The sequence below is a fragment of the Tasmannia lanceolata genome, unplaced genomic scaffold (assembly GCF_043159265.1).
Source record: "Tasmannia lanceolata isolate RefF3 unplaced genomic scaffold, GAP_Taslan_0.1 ptg000008l, whole genome shotgun sequence".
Taxonomy (NCBI): domain Eukaryota; kingdom Viridiplantae; phylum Streptophyta; class Magnoliopsida; order Canellales; family Winteraceae; genus Tasmannia; species Tasmannia lanceolata.
In genome coordinates, this window is record NW_027518685.1 from 6914628 (window position 1) to 6931887 (window position 17260).

At 36.5% G+C, this 17260-nt stretch overlaps 2 protein-coding genes across 9 annotated transcripts in view; one reads left to right on the top strand and one right to left on the bottom strand.

The window, feature by feature from the left end:
• The first annotated feature begins 320 nt into the window (after positions 1-320).
• Positions 321-4900, top strand: LOC143882626 (endonuclease/exonuclease/phosphatase family protein). The gene is made up of 4 exons (XM_077386089.1): positions 321-840; positions 1988-2133; positions 2233-2343; positions 3999-4900. Exons 1-4 carry the CDS (start codon positions 342-344, stop codon positions 4581-4583), a joined length of 1341 nt encoding a protein of 446 aa, XP_077242204.1. The 5' UTR covers positions 321-341; the 3' UTR covers positions 4584-4900.
• Positions 4901-6136: 1236 nt separating this feature from the next.
• Positions 6137-17260, bottom strand: part of MSH5 (MUTS-homologue 5) — a 34543-nt gene continuing 23419 nt past the window's right edge. For 5 of the 8 annotated variants that reach the window (XM_077387566.1, XM_077387567.1, XM_077387565.1 and 2 more), the window contains 16 exons: positions 14698-14771; positions 14474-14573; positions 13816-13912; positions 13548-13637; positions 13347-13411; positions 13215-13273; positions 10909-10985; positions 10703-10789; positions 10558-10619; positions 10378-10439; positions 7860-7913; positions 7687-7772; positions 7560-7591; positions 7459-7482; positions 6512-6627; positions 6137-6399 (listed from right to left, as the gene is read on the bottom strand). In XM_077387566.1, coding sequence (XP_077243681.1) covers positions 6304-6399; positions 6512-6627; positions 7459-7482; positions 7560-7591; positions 7687-7772; positions 7860-7913; positions 10378-10439; positions 10558-10619; positions 10703-10789; positions 10909-10985; positions 13215-13273; positions 13347-13411; positions 13548-13637; positions 13816-13912; positions 14474-14573; positions 14698-14771 — 1181 coding nt within the window. In that variant the 3' untranslated portion in view covers positions 6137-6303. Of the gene's footprint in view, positions 6400-6511; positions 6628-7428; positions 7483-7559; positions 7592-7686; positions 7773-7859; positions 7914-10376; positions 10440-10557; positions 10620-10702; positions 10790-10908; positions 10986-13214; positions 13274-13346; positions 13412-13547; positions 13638-13815; positions 13913-14473; positions 14574-14697; positions 14772-17260 lie in introns of those variants that run through there. The other 3 variants (XM_077387568.1, XR_013252757.1, XR_013252758.1) reach the window with 3 other exon arrangements.

The window sequence follows — 17260 nt, forward strand, 5'->3', positions numbered from 1 at the left end:
CCGTAGCACCTTAAAATTTGGAAATGGGGTTTATAAAACTCGAGTGACGGAATGAAACGAGCCGGTTTTTGAGATATTAAAGTAGGGGAGGCCGGGGAAATATTTTCCTTTCCTAACTTTTCCAACATAATTTTTTATGGCCAATAGAAGATCCAAAGCAAGGGCTATCAAATGAACGGTTTGGATCAATCAAACGTGGGACCACCTATGTTGTAGGTGGGGACGCTCATTGTAATCTGAACGGTTTCGATCAAATAAAGGTGGGTCCTCCGACGCCACATTGTATTACAATGGGGTCGCGCCCTACATCTTTAGGCCCAAGAGCTTCTCCCTCTTTTTAAATGGCCTCTTTCGTCCTCCTTCCCACCTCGTTTCTCCGCTACTTCTGTCCCTCTCCTTTTTATCCCACAAACCCTAAAAATACCTTCCATTACTCTTTCCATCTAATAATGTCTTGGGCCTGCTCTAAATGCACTTTCCTTAACCCTCCCATCCAAAAATCAACGTGCCAGATTTGCCTATCCCCTTCAATTCCCTCTTCCTCTTCTTCCTCTTCTTCCTCCTCCTCCTCTCCTTTGAAATGGTCTTGTAAGGCCTGCACTTTTTCCAACACCTTTGATAAAACCAACTGCGAAATCTGTGGCACAAGATCGAATTCACTCTCAATCTCCTCTATTGAAGAATTGGGTTCCATTTCAAATGAAGAATTAGACTCTTCAATAGGTTCTGTTTTCCTCCCATTGCAGCCTTGCAAGAGAAAAACCCAAGTTACTGATGATTTGAATCAGTTGGGTGAATTTCGTGACTTGAAAACGTCGAAGAAGGCCGCGGCCTTGTCGGGTTAGTCCTTTCCTGTTTTTTATTGGAACCCTCTGTTTGTTTTTCTGTTTTTTTAAGGGATTTTAATGGTTTTGTTTGTAGCTTGCATTTTTTTTCTGGGTTATATTTTGTGATTGTAAATATGGTTTTTGATATCAGTTGAAATGAGCATGAGATTAATCATAATGAAGGGGGTTTTGGAGAACTGAAAGCAGGATCTTTGCAGTTTGGGCTTGTTAAGTAACTTCTGAAATTTGGGTTTGAAAGAGAGGGTTGAAAAAGGGGTTGATTTATAGTGATTAGGATGCTAGCAAAGATCTGATTGAATTGAACCTCATTTCTTTCTCTTTTCTGGGTTGTTATCTGTAAGGATCTTTAGGGCATCTTTCGGTACCTCTAAAGATTATTTGAATAAGATTTTATATGCAAATGGTCTTGAAGTTAAATTTGATTATTTGCCAATAATAGATATATTTGTTCTAGAAATGATGTAGTTAATGGCTTCCAAAGAGGCCTTTATGTCTGATTTGGAATTAAGATTAACTTAAAAATAATTCTATTTTCAAACATAGACCCATTTTGTTAGCATCCAAAGAGGCCCTTAATCGGTTACCAATGTCTTTATTGCATAAAAAAATGTCGACATTGAGGGCTAGTTTGTGCACGCAATCTAATTGGATTTCAGATCTAATTTGTGTGTAAACTTGCAAACTAGTTCTTCCTTTTAAGATTGAAAGTTTACATACAAATTGCATCCACAATCCAATTGGATTGCACACCCAAACTCTCAATTGTTCTTATAGTTAACACAAAGAGGGACGGAATGAACTGGGAGGTTCTCAGTAACAACATGTCTAGAAAAGGGCAGACAAGTTGACGAAGGTGTAGTTTTAGTTAAAATTACTGCACGAGTGAACAAGTTATGGTGTCCAATGAGAAGATATAGTGGTTAATGATGTAATGCTGTGTGGCCATCAGCATATTTGTAGAAGTAACCGCTGATCAGTGGGAATTTCTAGTTTCATACATAAGACTCAGTCTTGTACTTAACCAATAGTCGAAGTTTCGTTGTCTGAATTTTGGAGTTCTTTATTATTCTTAAATTTGTTTTTATCAGTAAAGGAGTTGCTAGTTCGAATCTTTAAAAATAAACTATCACTTATGACAGGGGATACCATTCCAAATTCTGGCTTGAGCACATTAAAAATTTTGAGCTATAACATTTGGTTCCGAGAAGATATGGAAATGTGTAAGAGGATGGAAGCACTCGGTGACCTTATTCAACAGCATTCCCCTGATCTCATATTACTTCAGGTCTGATTATTCCTTTTCGTCTCATGCACCATTGGGACCCCATGGAAATCTGTTTAATGGTAGTTTTGTTATTTTACATGTGTCAATTTCATTCTGCAGGAGGTCACTCCAAATATTTATGGTATTTTTCAGCAATCCAGCTGGTGGAAAGTATATAGTTGTTCAGTTTCAAGTGAGCTGGCAACTGAGAGACCATACTTCTGTGTGCAGGTGCGATCCTGATCTCACTCTTGATGATAAGTGATTTTACTTTTTATCAGTGTTGGGGACGTTTTATTTTGTTAAATACCTGTAATTAGTAGCTTCATTGCTCTCATATATTTAATTTCCAACATGTCCAAACCAGTTTGCAAATTCTTGTTTTCAACTCACTCATAAACTCATACCGGTGAACTTAGAGACAGGAATATCATGCTTGCCTGATGTGTATGACCTTGATTTTCCATTTAAATGTATTTGGCCTATGGATACGTGTTCGAAAGTTGTCTTTTAAACTCCTAAACTATTCAAAAAATAGAAATTAATCTGCCTTACACAGATTCTTGACACGGTTGTAGGCCATTCTACTGTTTTCAGTGTATTTTGCATTTGATTAACTAGGAGGGGGATTATCTTGGTCGCTTGGGGTGGAGAGGGCATTATTTTAGCAGTTTGATCATCTCCCTTTTTGAGTCCCTTGCATTTTCTCCTCTTTTGGTCTGATGCTTTTCTGAACCATCTTGGTCTTTGAGATGTTTGTCTTTTTTATTGTTAAATTTCCCCTTTAAAAAACTATCTACGAATCATATTTAAGATGGGATTCACTAATGTTTCTGGAAATTCATTTTAATTCCTTTCTGTTCCATCGTGCCATGTAAATATATCTGGTGTAGGTTTAGTGCAAGACTAAATTTACTCACATTCATCTGATCTCTATAATTGGTGATTGTGAATAAAGGAATTCCCATTTAGTTCTCACGAATTCAAAATTTCTCAGTTTTGAATACCTATCTGAATCTTACAGGTGGATTTATTCGATCAATCAAATAATTTCTGTTGTGCTCCTATGATACCTAGATATGAATACGGGAACAGGAATACGACTTGGTATTTTCCAAGATATAGGATTCAGTTACTGATACGAGTATTCCATACCATGAGATGAAACACAAGACATACCATGAGATAAAACACTAGACACCTATAAATAAAGGGAAGTGATATCAGCACAACCATGTTTTATTAACTGCACTAACCCATCTTGTCTTTTATTATTTAAAGAGGATTTTTTTTTGCAAATGAAATTTTCTCTTTCCCTAATTTTCATCCCCATCTCATGGTTTTCCTCACTCACCACCCCTACAACTCTCTTTCTATTGTGTCAGATTATTACAGTTCCCAAAAAGCTCTCACAAGCCAATTAGAAAAGAAAAGACAAGCTGACTTAATGCAATTATTAAAACTTGGTTGTGCTGATATCATTCCCTTAATAAAATATCATAGAACTTAACTAGATTTAACTTAGACGATGAAATTAATAATAAATTTAAAATTGCATTTGTTAGAACTACATCTGCAACAGTTATAATTGCAAATATAAGAAACAAACAGGCAAAAAACATGATAGTTAAGTCAAGTAGCGCCACATTTCTTTGCAATACGACAATTATTTGAACAGAAGAATTTTCTGTGAAGTATCAAGTTATCATGTTGCGTCAAACAGTATTTTTGGCCTTCCGAAATATCCAAGTATCATAGTTGTGCTCTTAAGCTTTTTCCTTTTCGTCCTTCTCACTCCTTTCTGACTTAAGCTCTGGCCTACTGTATTCTATTTACTTTTGATGAGTTCATGAAAATGTGACTTAGTGGCTGTTAATCATTTGCAGTTGAGTAAACTTCCTGTCAAAGCATTCAGTTGCAAGCCTTTTCACAACTCTGTAATGGGAAGAGAGCTCTGTATAGCTGACATCGATGTTGGAGCAGGCAAAGAGTTGCGTGTTGCCACTAGTCACCTTGAGAGTCCTTGCCCTGCCCCTCCCAGATGGGATCAGATGTACAGCAAGGAGCGCGTAACTCAGGCCAAGGAGGCTCTCATCCTCCTCAAGGATTCACCAAATGTTATTTTTGGGGGCGATATGAACTGGGACGACAAGTTGGATGGCACATTTCCTCTTCTTGACGGGTGGATCGATGCCTGGGCCGAGCTGAGGCGTGGAGAAAATGGTTGGACGTATGATACCAAGGCCAACGTTATGTTGTCTGGTAACCGGACGTTGCAAAGGCGACTAGACCGGTTTGTGTGCAACTTGCACGATTTCAAAATAAGTGGCGTTGATATGATTGGGTTGGAGCCAATACCAGGACTTTCATACTGCAAGGAAAAGAAAGTTAGAAATGAGTTGAAGAAGCTGATGCTCCCTGTTTTTCCAAGTGATCATTTTGGGTTGCTCTTAACAATCTGCAGACTGTAAGAAGGGATGATGATAAGCTCTGTGAAGAATGGTAAGACACCTCCTATTACCATGGTTGGTCTGTTTTGTCATGTAAAGTGTTTTTTGTGGTTGACAGACTTTTCTAAATACTGTAATAGTGCTTAGGATCTTGATTATCTTGTTTGAAGATGATAAGCTGGGTGACTGGTAAGACCCTCCTACTACCTTGGTTGGTCTATTTTTGTCATGTAAAGTGTTTTTTGTATGGTGGACGTACTTGTCTAAATACTGTAATAGTGCTTTGGATCTGATTATCTTGTTTTCTCTTTTCAATTCAGGGAGAGGTGAATTTTGTAGCTCTTCTTGTGGAGAGAAGCACAGTAGGACTCTTTTGCAACTTGTTGGTTTTCTAGTCTTCTTCCACATTAGGTTAGAATTATGGATTTGTCTGCAAAATTTGGCTCTGAAACTATGTTGCATAGATATATCTTTACTAAAATTATTCCAAGTCTTAAGGATATTACTAATGTTAGCTCAAAACCCTTTTATAAATCTTCAGCTTCGTTATCGTCTACATTTCATATATTAGGCGCTCACTCATCATTTTCTCATTCCTTCATGATTTTATACCAGAAGACGGGCACAATATCTTGTTTATTTTCTAGAAGACGTGCGATAGCATTTAATTACTAAATTGACTAATTGAGGAAGACATCTTTGGGCAAGTGGGATCCCATCTATTGGTGGGCCCAAGCATTAGATTATTGGGTCTATTTCCTATCCGTCATTATTTGGGATGTGAAAGGTTGGCCTTTTCTCTTTGCAATGTTCCTTGATCGGATGGCTAGGATCGTCTGATAAGTCAGATCATGGACTATCCATAGTGGACCTGGGTCCCACTTGCTCAAACTTGTGGCCCTATCAATTCGTGGTAGATGGAATTGGAAAAAGCAGGTTGGCTTAACATTCTTCATAGAGACGTGCTAGAAAGACACACAGTCCCCAATATTTATGTAACAGTTAGACTGGTGGATCACCACCCACTCGCGTAGGGCATGTTTGACAACCATGAAAAATTATTTCATGGAATATTCGTTGACGCAATTGGGAAATGGGAGCTGAGGGAGGGGGAAGAGTGGAGGAGCATGGAGAGAAAATGAGAAATCCCTACAAAGGTGAAAAAAAATACACACAAAATGGCTTTTGATGCTCAACTCACTCCCACCCTGTCAATTCTTAATTCACTCCCCTGCTGCACTCACAACTAGCCATTAAAATTCCATGAAAATGCCAAACGCGAGTATCTTCTCATTCTCCTAATCAGCAACCAAAGCCATGAAACCCCGCTCAATCACATCTAGAATATAAAAAGTTCTTGTATAAATTTGTTTCATTTTATCATAATTCTTCACCGAATTATTTTCTCCCCTATATTTTGAAAGAACTCATAATTTTCTTTAGAAAATTGCAGTGCACTAGTTTTTGTGAAAAAAACTGTAAGAATCGTTTCCCTTCAGATCTCATTCATTGTATGATTCTTACGAGGGTATTTTTTTTTTTTAAAAAAAAGTAGCAACTTTAAGATGGGGAAGTCGGTAGTACTGTTAGTTAATTCATTTGCAAGCTGCTAAATTCAAATAGAATCATATACACTCGTAGAGAACCTCTGAAGCTACTAAACCCATTCATGCCAACTTTACTTTTCAAAATGGCACCTTTTCTATTAGCAGAGATCAGAAATGGAAGAAAAGCACTTTCTTCACTTCTTCGAAGATTCGGCAAGGAAAATATCTTGGAAGAAGAGGTTGAGATCACCCTTGCCAGTATCGAATGATAGCATCTTATCGACTGCATCCTGCATTTAGTTAAGAAACCATTCCAAATTTGGTTAGAATCTGAAATGGAAATGGGGAGCTGAAATGGATCTCTATACTTCATTCCAACAGCTTAGTTGTAAAAGTCATCACCTTATATTGCTGATCTTTAGCCAATATCCTCTCGTTGCCCAATCTCTCAATTTGGGTATAACTCCTGATGGCATCCAATATAGAGGATGCTCTTTCAACAACCTCTTCAGGCACACCTGCAGCATGTAAAACACAATCACCAACAAATACATCCTTACTCATCTTCATTCATTCGAAACAATTCACTATAATCCGCCACCCTTTTTTGAGCCTTAAGGCCATATCACTTCCATTCAAAGACTCCATATCCACCACCTTTCTTTGAGCCTTGAGCCCATTCTTCAAACAATAATCCGCTGCCTCTGCATTATGTGGTATCAGAGCTTCCATGTGCACCTCTGCATTACATATACGCTTTGGCTAGAGGAGTGTCAGAGTAGGCAATTACGGTAGCCTGATTGTATTTAATTAGATCTTATATGCAGTTATTGGTAGGGAGAGACAGTTTTATATTAGTGATGTAATGGAGGGGTATATTTGTAATGATATACCCAAGCTAATTAATAAAAGTGAGGTTGATTCCTCCTTAGGGACTACTCATGTCTCCTAAAAAATATTTGCATTCTTCTTCATTTACTCTCGACTTTTTTCTCTTAGCCCTAATACCATATTCTAACAGACTAAAAATTCCTCGTGCAAGACCCATGGAAGTTACACCACTTCTAAATTATAATTTCCTGTTTCGAAACCTGTTGGAGCTTTACTTAATTCCTTAAACAACAGATTGTCTTTTTAAAATCTAGAGACAAAAGACGACACATAAGTGACTGAAATGAATAATAGATTACAGACCATGGGAATTGAAAGTTGTCAGCAGATAGTAAATTAAGACACATCAACAAGATAACCAATATAACAGGTCCTACGATTTTCTGACACAACAAAGTAATCTTTGCAGTTTTATTCAGAGCCCTCACATGCACAAAGGAGCATCGTTCAAGACTTACCAGCAAGTAGGGCACAGTGCAACCCTGCAAGGAACATTTAACTTCTGTGAAATGAAAAAGGGTTGACAACTCATATCTACTTAAAATGAATATATACATACCATAGCTCAAAAGTGCATGTCCAGAAACAAGCCTACATTACACAGACAGATATCAGGTTTTAAGATTCTTGAAGGATTATGCCTCATAAGAAATATAGAAAATAAACTAAAGGCAATGAATAGATACCTATATAGAAAAATGATGTCTTCAATGTTTGTACAGTTTTTGTCAGGCCTCAACACACTCATGGTGTAAAACTTGATGTTTTCAAACTGAAACATTTATTTTCAGACTTAACTTTCTCAACATGGCTCATGAAATTTAAAATATGTAAGCAACAGAAATTGAATCATGTAGACCTTGAGGAAGCAACTCTCGCTAAATATCTCAGTCAAGTGAGTGCACGCCAGAACCTGTAGAACATTATACAAGGTGCAAATATACAGTAGATTATTAGATAGATTTTTATTGTAAATGCAGGTAAACAAAATTGGGAATTTAGAACAGTCATTGATATGGGAATTGATCTGAGCAGGATTGCATCTCTGTCTCCATACATCATGAAAATTGAAGCCAATAGATCGACAGCCAAATTCTGCATATTCTTGGTGTCAGCTTCATTTCCACTCAGTCTTGATAAACTTTGCATACTCTTAAATCCATGTGTGTGGGTGTGTGTGCGTGCGTGCGTGCACACACATGCACTACATTTCACATACAATTCATATAAATACAATTATGAAACACATACTGATATTATATCACTCACATACTTATGAGTCCTGGTTTTCAGTATATGTTTGGTTTCAGGGCGTTTTGGTGGGGGATGGAAGCAGGAACATTTTGGCTGTTTCGTGTCGGTTACACTTACGATTCTGGTTTCTCTATGCGTTTATGTTTTGATGTGGATGGAAACAGAAACATTCCAGGCGTTTCGTGTCAATTTCGGTGGAAATTTAAAATTATGGTTCAGTTAATACGTGGGAGAAGTAAATCAAAAGTTTAATATCTTGGAAGGTTGCTCTTAATGCCAAATCATACTTGTTGAGCTCAAGCAATAATAGGTTGTATGTTGTGGCATCTAGTTCAATCTTGGTAAAGAAGCAAAGCCCTATGTTGTCTTCAATATGGTGAAAAGGGTGAACAAGTTTTGGCCACATTTGATTTGTTGCCATTCAAAACCTCAAAGTTGCACACAAAATCTCTCCACGAACTGAAAAGGCTTGGTTAATTTTTACCTACTCTGAGCAAGAAAGCCAAGAGTAGCGTCCTGATGGAGTGAACAACACGGCGCAAATCTGCCCAGCAGCAACGGAACCACCAGTGGTAGTAGATACTCCAAAATCACTGTATACATGGAAGCTTCCAAAGAAATGATTCTCATATTATTGGCGGCTAGGGCCCCCAGAGTGCTTACCAGAGCCCCACTCAATGTGCTTCCCTTCTTCATCTTTCGGACCTTCGTGATCCCCGAAACTCAAATTTAGTTTTCAAGAAAAAAAGAAGAGATAAATGGAAACCCAAAATCGATGTAAAGGGGGAGAAATTATACAGATGCCGAAAGGGCCGGAGGAAAAGAGGACAGTCCATGTTCCCCAATGGTCCTGCGGAGAAATGATAGAGGTGTGCAGATTAAAAAGGGATTTGGTTCTTATGGAAAGATTTGAGAACGAGAGAGAGAGGGTGATTTTTTATGGAATTGTTGTTGGGAAACAAGAGAAATGTTTGGAAGTGCCGAGATCGATCGTGGGATGCAGAAGAGGGGGGGGGGGGGGGGAGGTGAAGGAATGGGTGGGAATTGAGAGATGGGAAATGGCGAGAGAGAACACGGCATGAATCTCCTTTCTTCGTGCAGCCCTTCCTTCCGGTAACCGGCTACTAAATAGAGAATAGAAGGGGTAACCTGCTATTTATGGGAAACTTAAAACATTTTGTGTTAAATGGGCATTCAAGGGGGCGAATTTATCAGCGCCCCCAAAAAATAACTATAGAAACCCTGACAATAACGACCTCAGCAAAAGAGAATATTTTATGAGGTGTGAAGTGGGGAGAGACGGTCTGTATTGGAGTTTGAAAATGAGGCTGATCCACTCAGTCCCTAAAAATGCACAGGAAGAAAATAAATAGTTAAAGTGCAAGTGAAACAGAAAAACAGATTTTTAACTCCCCAATTTCTTTCCATAAAAAGCTAGCCACGTCTTGTGGCCAAAGCTCATAATTTCTTTGTCGAGTTCTAACAACAAAAGTTGGTACCTGGACTTATTCGGATCAAGGATTAGTTCAGTCAACTCCACTTAGTTTCAGCTCAAGTTGTTGAATTTTAAAATACGCATAGCAGTCTCGGAATGCATCACGGTTCATTTCCATCTTGGAAATAGTGTTAGAAACTACCTCATTGGTTTTTTGTGGAGCTTCTTCTATTCGGTAAATGACTGTTGTATATTTGGTCTGATAACCATTATTCCCTAACAATGTGAGAACTATTGTCATTTCTGTTTTCTACACATGCATCAAAGTACTCAAAAAGTGGATCCTAAATGCATGAGTAGATTCGAGAACTATTCATGAATGAATTTCGTCTTTTTTTGGTAGGTAAGCTGGGATTACACCTCTGACCTCAAGGTTGCAGAACAAAGTCTTAACCAATTGAGCTAGAGGCTCAGCTCCCATGAATGAATTTCTTTGCCATAATAATGATTGTGATTCATAGCTGGAAAAATGAGATTGGAAAAGAGATAGTGTTTCAAAATTATAAATTGGGACATGGCCCTTTCCTACACATTTGGTTAAACAGGAAAGTAAGCTTATGTAGAAACCAAAGAGAATGCAGAAAACAAATCAGAAGCAGGCAATAGTTTTCGATTGCTTATACCAAACCTTTGGAGGGTGGCCATAGTTGGCAAAGTGATTTATAATTCCACCTAGAAGACCGATACCATCTGCAAATAAAAGAGAACAATGAAACAGTCTTTGTTATGTGTTTTAACCATGCTATGGCATCATAGTAGCCAGTAGAAATCCAACTAATGGAGAGTGAATGATAACAGAGAGCCTCACCTCCTGTCAGAGTACCTTTACCAAATTCATCTAACAAACATAAAGATCGTGATGTTGCCTGCCTATAAATGATCTCCATTATCAATACGTCAAGGTGGATAAAAGAGACAAATGAATGTGTGTAAGTAGAGCTCTTGAGAAATACCTAAGCATCATCCCCACTTGATGTAGATCAATCATAAATGTTGACTGTTGAGCAGTCATGAGCTTGCTACCCATTGCACAAAATATCCTAGTTTAATATTAGCATAATTAGTCTAGCTCATCACAAACACACTAACCAAAATAGGTGATCGCTGTTCTAGAGGACCTCATGAACTAATGGTATTAGCAAATCTACAGGTAACCAACCTATCGGTCAAACCAATAGTAGCAGCCTCAGCTGGTACAAAGCTTCCAATGTGAGAAAGGAAAACCACCAAAGCTACCTGAAACACAGAATGCTTTCAAGGTACTCACTAAAGCTTAACCTGAACACACAGCACAGTGCCACCAAACTGCTCATCTTCAAAAATTCAAACACCTGATTAGATATAGTGTTTCGTAACCGCAGAAACAAGACTACTGCGGTGATGGTGTCAGGGGTTACTGCCTGCTTGACCATATGAATATTTCTGAGAAATGATATATCATGCATTGACTTACTATATTGTAAATAATAAAGAATACCCATTTCTATATTGTTGTCTGAAATTACAGCATCATAAATGACTATCGGTATATATGAATATTACTGACAAATGATTTATCATGCGCTGACTTAATATATTGCAGATAATAATTCATAAGGAATACCCACTCATATATTGTTGTCTGAATTTACATAAAAAATGACTATAAATATCTGTCAGTGTACAGTTCAAGGCCGAAAGGGTAATGTATCAGCCACATCATAGATGCACATGTGAATTGGGTGATATGGGATCTCATGGTCCCACACAGAGAGCAATACACAAGGTTTCTACCACGTTTTAGTTTTTACTCTTATTTTTAATAATTGTTGGCAGATTTACTTCAGTCTTCAACTAAAAACTATAATTATAAAAATTTAACACTATTTATTGCTTGTCTATCAAGTTTTTTTTTACTACATGAAGTAAAAGTGTAGAAACAATTAGTTTAACTAAAGAACGATCAATTAAATTATTAAACAAAAAAATAGTTAATACAAACATAAATGCACAAGAAAATAAAAAAATTAGAAGAAAAAACATATATGGATTGAAGTCAAAAATTCTAAAAATAAAAAATAAAAAAATTATAGAAAAGTGCACATAAACCAATACATACAAGGATAATGCTCAAAACATGTAAATCTAATTCTCTAACGATTAAAAATAGCATATGCTAAATAAAATGGAAAAAATAAAAACAATAAATAACTCAACTCAACTCAACTAAGCTGAGTTGAGTTATTTATTGTTTTTATTTTTTCCATTTGAAGAAAAACAATAAATAATTTGAAGAAAAATCCCAAAATCATGCATAACTTGATAGATCTAGCCTAATAGATGTATAAAAATATATTTTACAAATATAAATGCATCATTAAAAGGTGGAATATAAAAAAACTGAAAAGTAGAAAAAAAAAACTTTGCATAAATAGCACCCAAACCTCTTAAAATTTTGTCGTAAACATGAATATTGGATGAGTCAAGCATGTTGTTTATGTAATACAACTAGTCCACAAAAAAAATTGTGAAAAATAGGGATTTTACCTGGCAACAAAAATTCCTAAATTTTCTTGAACCTGAATTCTATCCATCGAGTCATGCTTCAAATCTTGCTTTTTCATGGTTTAATTTAGTTGATCTACATTGATTTAGATCATACGACCCCAAGTCAAGCAAAACACTTTGAAAATGTTAAAAAAGTGAATTCAAGAGAGAGATTGTATGTGACTCGCGATTTTTGTGAACCACGATACAAGGAACTGTATCATATCAGACTCTGCCGACACGGATACGTATCAGGTAATACGTATCTGCATCGTTCGATATTTAAACCAATGAACATGACGTCTTTGAACAAATGTCACTTCTGTTACAATAAATAGAAAACAATGAAAGTGATGATGAAACCATTTAACACATAGAGATATATATGATTTTCTCCATCTCTGATCTCAAGAACAAGAGAAGTTGGTTTCCATTGGGTTCAAATCTTAACATTACAAAACATGGGATCCATAAGCCTGTGTGAATAGGAGTAAAAACGTGGCTTAAAGGAAAGGTATTTAGTTCATCAATAGAGATATAAAAAATTCATAATCTAGATTTTTCAAAAAACCCAGCAGCAGCCCTAACCTTAAAACTTTCTGTAACATTGCAGTGGCATATGACTATTAAAAGAGGGAAGAAAAATGGAAAGCCAAAAAGAAAGGGTTGATTACATTCTAAGGCATAACAGGTGGATGCAGGTCACATATGGTAAATATATTCCAAGGCTGTGCCCAGAAGAGTTGCAGGTGACCTTAGGTCCATTGCAAATGTGTCATAACCTGGAGACTAAAATTTCTCCAAAGAATGATGATAAAGGGTATACTCCATAGTAATTTTTTACCCATTGGGAAAAATTCATTGCATGTGAGACCAACACCAATGTGTACAATGCATGTCCTTCATCTAAAAGAAATGCTAAAAATATTCCCAGCCTACCTGCTTTATGTAGATGCTTTTCCCTGAATAGTTAGGACCGGTAATGATATTGATCCTTCCTGAAAAAACATAAGCACAAAATTTACATGCAAAAAGTGATACAAAAATATGGAAATGGATAACAAAGATTACCATCATGAAGAATCTTTGTATCATTAGGAACAAAGGTATCCACAGTCATTTCCTGCAAAACATGCCTGGAATGCCCATTTGAAGTGTTTGGTCACTAATAAGATAGATTCACTCTAAAGAAATTAACAGTTGCAACCTCAATATGATAGGAAGATTATAAAATTTATGAACTACGTTTGAAAAAAATTATATAATTCTTGCCTGCCATTTCGTATATCAAGCAAGGTTTCTTCGGTCAAAATAGGCCTCACATAATTGTTCTGATGCGCAACCAATGCCAATGACAAAAAGCTAGAATAAAACATTAAATGAATAGAATATTGATGGAGAACAATGTATAAGCATATAACAGAAAGGAGAAAATAAGACAAAGAAATATAACGCCAGGTCATATGCAACTAGTAGAGAAAATTTTCAAAATCATTGAGAAAGAAACATATGGAAACTTAGTTTCTGTAATGCTTATTACCAATCAAGTTCTGCTGCAAAATTAATTGCCTTGTGTAGATTTGTTGAGAATAAAAGAACATGAGACACCAAGTCTCTCGTAATTGCTCTCTCCATATCTGCAATAAAAATATAAGAGGTGAAAGGAAGCGCTAATATAAGTTATCATTGTGTTGAAGATAAGAATTTGCAAAAATGTTAGCATCCATTTACATTATTGTCCGATCATTATTAAACATCCAGAAAATGACTAAATCATCAGATCAAAACAGTAATTGCCTAGCTAGGTTTGGATAGCACTTTACTAGGGAACTTATAAAAAACTGTTCTATTTTTTCTTGAATGTCTAGGAGAAGTTTTGTATTCCCAGCTATAGGCTTACTCTTAGTAAAGTAGACAGAAGATAAAATTACAATAATTCTGCAATTTCATTATTGATTTAAACTAAAGATGGGACTCATGTGTCACCCACAGGTTTTGTAAGAGGAGTTCCATGAAGATCATAGAAGAAAATGAGGGTCCTGGTGCATCGTACAGTAAGAGAAATAAAGGAAGAGGACTAAAGAGCAGTAAAATTCAAAGACAAATGAAGAGTACAATATAAGCCAATAAAGTTCACTAAAGCAGTTACAGTTGCAGACCTAAAACACCTCAAAGGAAGAATATTTTAATCTACATACCAAGAATTTTATGATAAATATCTCCTAAAAGGTTGTCCAACTCTCTTGTCTTTGAAGTATGGTAAAAAAATCTCTTCTTGTCTCCATCTCCATCTGAAAACTAATTTGGTATTGATATTATCTTATAAATTTCATATAAATGAAACTTTTGAACAAGAAATTGTACTTCTAATGATATTTATATATGTGCTGTTTTTTTTATCATGAGCTAATCATCTACCTACCGCAAATTCAAAATCTTCTAGTTTCTCCAGTACAGCTTCCTCCAGTTTATCTTCAAAAATGCACAGCAAATATCCTGCAAAGATGCAAATAAGAGGCATTTTGGTAGTAGGCAAGGGTACAATATCAACTAAATGCCAGTTAAATATTAAGAAGACAGGGTACAACATCATAGAACTCCAATCAGCTAGATGTTAGGATACTACACCAAAAAATTTATCTCAGCATCTCAAAAGAACAGATAGAAATATTCGTATACACATGCATTGGTAATATGACTAACTCCCCATGCATCATTCTTGTTGGGAAGTTACATATTTATTGTTGTTTTCTTCCATTCAGAGTGACAACAATAATTTCTTAACCATACTTCATTCTTATATCATGAAGAGACCAGCAAGACCCAGAATGGGTTTGATTTGTTTGGGATGCCAATACTCCACCTGGGGGGATTCCGTGAGAAAGACCCTTTTTATTCGTGAGGAAAAAAATAAGGGACACGAAGGACCATATCAAAGGCTTATTTAACCATTTTTATGGTTGGTACAGATACCCGTCAGTGTCACAAGTTTGTCCCAATTTGAGTGTTGAGAATTGAGAGAGAGAGAGAGAGAGAGAGAGAGAGAGAGAGAGACTATGGAATTCGACCTCAATCGTCTGAAACTTTCACCTCTCTTTACTTGCAGAGGACCCAATCTCCATTCTTTCAGGATGTTTTGAGAACTAACAAGGACTTTCTATTAAATAAGAGTAGATTGTCCATATCTAGATAACAACAAACAAGGAACAACATGCATCACTGAGGGAGCTACAATAGAAGTATGGAGGAGTGATATGTGATTCCACAATCAAGAGAGAACTCGACAATTCGAAGGAAGGAGTGCTGAATTTTCGGTTGCTTTCTCTGGATCTATCTTCAAGGAACCAGGTCACCAAAGTCACGATCAGGGGAGAGGTTAGCAGGATTTTCACATCTTCTAGCATTGGTTCGACTCTGGCTTGTGAGAAGTTCCTTTCTTTATAAAAATCATGTCATTGTTCTAGATAAGAAAACCAAATCCTTTTTTCTTGTTTCTTTTGAGAAGTCCCCTTTCCAGGATCAAGAAATACCCAGATAAGAACAAATATTTTCCACATTTAGACAGCTACTCAGAGCTACTTAATAGGGGAGGCTCTATTTTTGTTTCACATACCATGAAAGAGGCTAGATTGGGCTTTAAAAGGGCCAGCGCTTTTCTGTTTTCCAGATGGCACAACTTACTGAAATCGTTTTGTGAAAAAGAAAAATTGACATCCTCTTGGGTTTTTGTTGAAATCCTTCCGGATCACTGCGGTAGGAATCTCGGTCTAGGAGATGCTCTTCGAGAGACCTCTCTCATAAAATCATTTTATCCATATGCAATTGCATATTCCGATGTCAAGGACGTCGGGTTTTATCAGTTCTACATACTGCTTATGTTAATGTTTTGATGTTGTTACTAGGGGAGCAACATTCATTGCTTATTGCTACATCCTGATGGCACCAGTTTGGCTAATGGTATTTCTTTATCTGTTGAACAAAATGGAGACTTGACGGTTGGAATTTCTTAGCGTGACATCTTTCAAAGAAGAAAAAGACTTTTGGGAGAAGAAAGTCATACTTTTCATGAGTGGGATTCACTATGAATAAAAAAAGTATGCCCAGGGTATCCAAGGAAAAACAAAGAGAAACTTAAATGTCCATTCTAAGGCTCTACCCACAAGTCAATACATTACAAGAATACCGACTAACAGTGATATCCAAATATCTCAACCACGCCCATCAAGCTGGGGCAATGTTGCCAATCATGGCCAACTTGCTAGCAACTTCATGAACTCTGCCATTTCCCATGTCTTCGTTGAACATGCAGACTAACTAATCTTCAGTCTTTATGAATGGTGTAGAAATAATCTATTGATAACTCTCACAAATTTGTACTCAACCTCAATTCATTTAAGGAATGTACATGTACTTAAAAAAAATTTGGCTGGTGAACTGATCAACAACTAGAAAAAAGGATTGGATATAAGAATTTACAAGCATTTAGGGATTGAAAAATACTTTAGTATTTAAAAGTAGAAAATTTTTACCCAACTCTGAAAATCAGATTTTGTACTTGATAAACTAAGTTCCATAAAAAACTATGGGATATTCCGATGGAGTTGATAAACTTTCACTATATTCTTCCTTTGTCCATGTAATTGATTGGCAACCTCGAAATCCTCTGCTGTCCTAAAAAATCAAACATGAAATCTCTCCTAATGTGAGATTAGTCGACATCCAATCTCCATTCTACATATCTTCAACACGTAGTTCTTGATTCCTACCATTCAAGTAAACCATTTTGTTCTTTCCACGACAATTATCTAGACGGTGTGCAAAAATCAAGGAGGTATTCCCTTAAAACTTAGGTGACAGCCACATTTAGATTGTTAGATTGAACTACAATGGAGTTCCTCTCATTTTCGGATTCGATACATGAGTTCCCAACACACCGGAATCAGTGATGAAAAAATCTCCATTCAACCATAATTACAAAGAACCAA

Excerpts from the sequence above, each read along its gene's own strand:
- LOC143882626 (XM_077386089.1), top strand. The coding sequence starts at position 342 with ATGGCCTCTTTCGTCCTCCTTCCCACCTCGTTTCTCCGCTACTTCTGT. Across the intron at positions 841-1,987 it reads GAAGGCCGCGGCCTTGTCGG|GGGATACCATTCCAAATTCT; the intron begins GTTAGTCCTTTC and ends CACTTATGACAG. Across the intron at positions 2,344-3,998 it reads GACCATACTTCTGTGTGCAG|TTGAGTAAACTTCCTGTCAA; the intron begins GTGCGATCCTGA and ends AATCATTTGCAG.